The sequence below is a fragment of the Labrus mixtus genome, chromosome 21, assembly GCF_963584025.1.
Source record: "Labrus mixtus chromosome 21, fLabMix1.1, whole genome shotgun sequence".
Lineage (NCBI taxonomy): Eukaryota > Metazoa > Chordata > Actinopteri > Labriformes > Labridae > Labrus > Labrus mixtus.
This window is the reverse complement of record NC_083632.1, coordinates 671,379-676,378: the sequence shown is the minus strand read 5'-3', so window position 1 is coordinate 676,378 and position 5,000 is coordinate 671,379. Positions and strand designations below refer to the sequence as shown.

The following is a 5,000-nucleotide window of genomic DNA, read 5'->3' as shown; positions in this document are numbered from 1 at the left end:
CACACTGTTTTATCCCTGCTGGCTTGTGTCTAAAATGTTTTTCTTATTGTGTTAGAAACACACTGACGCCCTCTGATAAGAGGAACAAAGTGGGCGGAGCTCCGTAATCTGGTCCTCACTCACAGCAGAACTCAACTCAACTTAGCTGCTTTTTGTGTATATTGTGTGTACTCACAATGTTCATGTGTACTTCAGGGTCCAGCTGCTCTCGTACATCGAAGCGTCGGTGGGCATCGGAGAGTCTGTGAGCAGACGGGCTGCTTTCTGCCGGACCGGAGAGCAAAAACACACACACCAACACACACAGCATCGTCTGTCTGACACACACACACACACACACACACACACACACACACACACACACACACACACACACACACACACACACACACACCCTGTCATTAAACTGATGTAAATAAACATTAAAGTGACACATCGCCATCAGGATTTAAGGAAGTGATGTTTATGAAACTGTAATTTCCACACCCTGTCACTGAGTCCTTGAACACACCTCGACCTGGATCAGGTCTGCCGTGACACGCCGCACTGATAACCTCAGTGACTGTCGGACTTTGATCGCCTGATGTCATCCTGCTCCTAAACATTCAGACCTACTTCAGAGGTCAAAGGTCAAAGACACCCAAACTCCACAAACACACCTATAGCAGGTTTTGGGGGTCGTCATGATCCCAAATTTTTAAACCTCGAGATGACTCTAGTAAAATCTAACAATACCTGTTACCACGGCAACAAAACCCAGAAGTTTAAGTCGTTTTCACACTCCTGAAAACTCCCGCACACTGGTACCAAAACGTTGCCAATGTTTGTGTACTAGCTGCTGATTGGAGAACGCGCCCTCGGCTGAATCATGACTCAGCTTATTTGAGTCCGTTTGATTTCCACACTTCAAATTAAACACTATGTATATATTATTCTCACGGATAAAAAACCAACAGAGACCAGAGATAACGTGCAGAGATCAGCTGATGTGGTTTAAAACAGAGAACAGAGAGGGGGGGGGGGGGGGGAGGTAAACCAGAACTTCTTCCTGTTTCTTCTCTGTGTGAAAGTTAAAGTGAAGAGGAGATTTCTTCAGAGCGGTGACTCAGCAGTTTTGTGTCATATGATTGATTTTATTTTTGCGTGTTTCTTCTTCATGTCTTTACGCTTTTATTCTGTTTAGGATCAACTGTTACTGTGAGGCCGAGGTCCTGTAGGCGGGTTGGACCGGGTTTGGGTCCTACCTGTGGCTCGTTTCCCACATGGCAGACCAGAAGAAAATAAAAAATTGCAGAAAATTTCCTGCATGCCGTCTGAATTGCCCAAAAACATTGGCAACATTGCGAACAGAAACGTTGTCAATGTTTTGTTCCATTAACATTTCACAAAATCCTCATATCAAGAGATTAAAGCCCGTAACCATGACAACCAGATACCTCAACGACCTTGACTATAAAACATTTGATTCGACGCAAAAGCTGCTTTAAAAAACAGAGAAAAAGTCGAAGGTACAAGACTGTGTTACCTAATTGACGTCCTGGGTCTAGGAACTACAAATCCCACAATCCTTTGCAAATGACACCTCTTCTAATTTTTAAACATAACTTTAGTCATTCTGTTACAACACGTGTTGTACTATCTTGTAGTTTGTGTTGTTGTATATATAAACTACATTCACTGATGAGGTTATTTCCTGTTAGCTCACCTGCTAGCGTAACTATCTGTTCGCATTCAACGCCAAAAAAAGGCGGGAAACATTGCCATGGTTACAGCGAGCTGCACCAATCAGAGACGTCGCTGTGACTCTCTATGATCGTGGGTAGTGTAGTTCTTTTCCCCAATATCATTAATAAACCGTGTTCTTTATATCAGACGAACTCGTGTCTCCTACGGGAGCGTAAACCATCGGGCCTCACTCAGGTCGCTCGTGGTCAGTCTACCTGTGATGGTGATGACATCATGGATAATAATCAAATCCACTATGGAGATTATTAACGGGGATTTTCACTTCTTGAACTACACGGTTGAGCTCCATTGCCCAACATTAAGTACCTAGGACTTTTTTTCTATTGTTGTTGCCATGGTAACCAAACAGGTCCTGATATCATGAAAACCTGATGCTGGAAACCGACTGGACTGAGTCGGCCGACGAGTCGAGTCGTCGACCCTGCAGCTTTGTTAAGAACACGTCTGGATGTGTTTATCGGTGTTATTTTAATAACAGTGTGTGTGTGTGTGTGTGTGTGTGTGTGTGTGTGTGTGTGTGTGTGTGTGTTCAGGGTTACACACACACATTATCTGTACTGTCCCAGGTGGTTTACCTGCTCTGACTCAGATCAATGAGGGTCCAACTGTTCACTCTGTCCAGACTCAGAAACAAACGGAGACTCTTTTAAATCATGTTTGTGATTTAAAGTTTGAATAACGTTCTTTGATGCTGTGAAGAAGTGATGTCATCACGTGGGACCGCACCGTGAAGCGTTCAAATCAACATGAATAAAACGGGATTTTCTGAATGACCTTTCGTGTTTGAGCTGGATGACCTCACGTCTCGTTTGGATTTCTCTGAAACACTTCCTTCTTCTTTTTAGAGACGTTTTGTAACGCCGACCTTCATCCTGCTTACAGACGAGTTTTAACCCCTCACCTGCCAAATTCATGGGAGACGGTAAATGGACTTTTACCTGCAGGTCACACCTGTAAGTGAAGTGACCATCAGAGGTAACTAATCACATTCACACGCCACAGAGGAAGAGGCGGGAGAAACTTGGGGTTCAGTGCCTTGCTCAAGTGCACCTCAGCAGTGCTCAGGAATCGACCTGGCACCTCTTCAGATACCAGACTAATATCCAGAATTCAGTCCTGCTTGAGACAACGTGCCGGAGTTTGTCTGTAATATTTTGTAGACTAAAAAAAACACAAAAAAATAAATAACCCAACATAAAGTATCTAGGACTGCTATTTTTTGTTGCCATGGTAACCAAACACGTTTTTGCAAATTCATTTCAAGTGAAAAATTCTGATTCAGCCGGTTGAAGACCCGGCTGATGTGATGTAAAAATGTAGTCCTACTTATTTTTTTACATTCAGTAAATATAGATATTGTATATCCAGACATGACAAACTTTTTTAACATTTAACATTTTATTTTTAACATTCTGGTTTCTATCAGCGAACAGTTTTTAAGTCTCTTCTTGTAGCTCTTAAGTTTCTGTTTTAACATGTTTTCAGACATCTTTCTGTTTCACACTGTGACATGTCAGTCAGTCTCTGAGCAGTCTCAACTCTTTACAATAACTCACCTTGATAAATGTTTCCTACCTGCAGAGGTCATCCTCTGATTCTTCTTTCTGTTATTTCTCTGAAGCTAAAATAAATCAAGTGTCTGCAGAGAGAGAACATGATGTTCATTCTGTTTCCTGACTGCTCTGAAACGTTTTTAAAAAGCTGACATCAGCGTTACTTCATGTACAGACTATTTTCTGTCTCTTCTCGGGTTTTAAGTTGTTTTAAACACGTTGTTGAGTCTTTTCTTTGACCTGTCTGCTGCTGTTATCTTATTTTTAAGCTCTTTTTCTGTAACTTTCTGTTGTCTGTTGGTTGTTTCTGCAGGTTTCAGTTTGTTTCTCGCAGTTTAAACATCAGTAAAAACTCGTTTGTTGTATTAAATGTGTAATAGATATTCTACAACAGGCAGCAGAACGACCAAACAAAGAACATAATCTCTTTAAAGTTGAAGGTTCTCGCTCCTGTTCTCACGATATTTAACACTTTATTCTCCACATGAAGCGTTCAGGTGCTGCAGAGTTCATAACAGGTTAATAATGTCATTAAACACTCACCTGTCCGCTGCAGCTGTTTGATAATGTTTCACTCAAATGTCCCGATTATCATCTGACTGTTTGTCCGCGGGCGGAAGCGCTGCTGTGACGTCAGAGGGCGGACCTCCTCCGCGATTGGTCGATCGAGCTCCTCAGTGTTAACTGTTTGATGGCCGCTGATCGATACTTAGATTCTTTTTTAAGTAATGATTAACCTCTGTTAGAAAATCAACAAAGATCGTATAGAGACACAAAACGGTCAGAGACGAAAAAACTGCTGAGTCATGCAAAAAAAAACAACAGCAGAGATTTTCAAATTAAAACATAATAAAGAAATAATAATAATGAAAAATAAATTAGCCTACTGTTAAAAAAAAAAAAAGACTAGTTAATTTAGCTAGGGTTAGGAAATCAAATTAATGTAAGGAAATTTATTAAATTTGTATTTCAACTTTATACCATAGACTGTAAATATTAACGGATGAAGGAGCCTGAGTGGCGTCCCCCGTCTGTTCCTGCAGGGGGCGCTGGAGTCCCATCGATGGCGGTCTCCATGCTGGAAATGCTGTCTCAGTCTAACTTTCAGTCAACCTAACGACAGGCTGAGAGCTGGAGCTGAGGCGGGTTTTAAACCTCCTGACAAACCGTTACACCGCGCCCACCTGTCAATCAGGTCAGCTACACGCCTTATTGTGAATAACTCTTATCCTTCATCAAATCAAAACTGATGAGTCATCAAAACATTCACCCCCCGTACAGTGTGTGTCCATCGAGACATGAGCTAATCACACCTATTTGGTTTTTTGAACCAGGCTGTAAACATGTTAATCTCTGCTGTAAAAACAGGCTTTTTAGAATGGGTGTGTATGTGACTTCCTGTGCTTCTGCAGCCAGCCTCTAGTGGACACTCCAGGAACTGCAGGGTTTTACACTCCAGCATCGGCTTCTTTTTTCAACACAAGAGGTTGCAGTTTGTCAAAAATGTTGAGTATAAACTTGACTTCTTTCGCCACGTTTGTATTTCAATTTAAATCTCGACAATTTGACTTCAAAGGTCATAATGGGAAAAAAAATCCTCCTCCTCTAATTATATACTTATCATGTGTAATCCCTAATCCTCTCCCGGATGTTTCTTCCTTTACATTGAAAAATAAAAAGTTTATTCTGAAATTCTTAGCC

The 5,000-nt window shown here is 41.5% G+C and overlaps 1 protein-coding gene across 3 annotated transcripts in view; it reads right to left on the bottom strand.

The window, feature by feature from the left end:
• The window catches only part of lipf (lipase, gastric), a 10,593-nt gene extending 6,614 nt beyond the window's left edge, over positions 1-3,979 (bottom strand). Inside the window, exons 1-2 of one of the 3 annotated variants that reach the window (XM_061029172.1) lie at positions 3,843-3,979; positions 176-313 (exon numbers count right to left, since the gene is read on the bottom strand). In XM_061029172.1, the coding sequence (XP_060885155.1) occupies positions 176-310 (135 nt within the window). In that variant the 5' untranslated portion in view covers positions 311-313; positions 3,843-3,979. Of the gene's footprint in view, positions 1-175; positions 318-486; positions 507-3,842 lie in introns of those variants that run through there. The other 2 variants (XM_061029171.1, XM_061029170.1) reach the window with 2 other exon arrangements.
• Between the last annotated feature and the right edge of the window lie 1,021 nt (positions 3,980-5,000).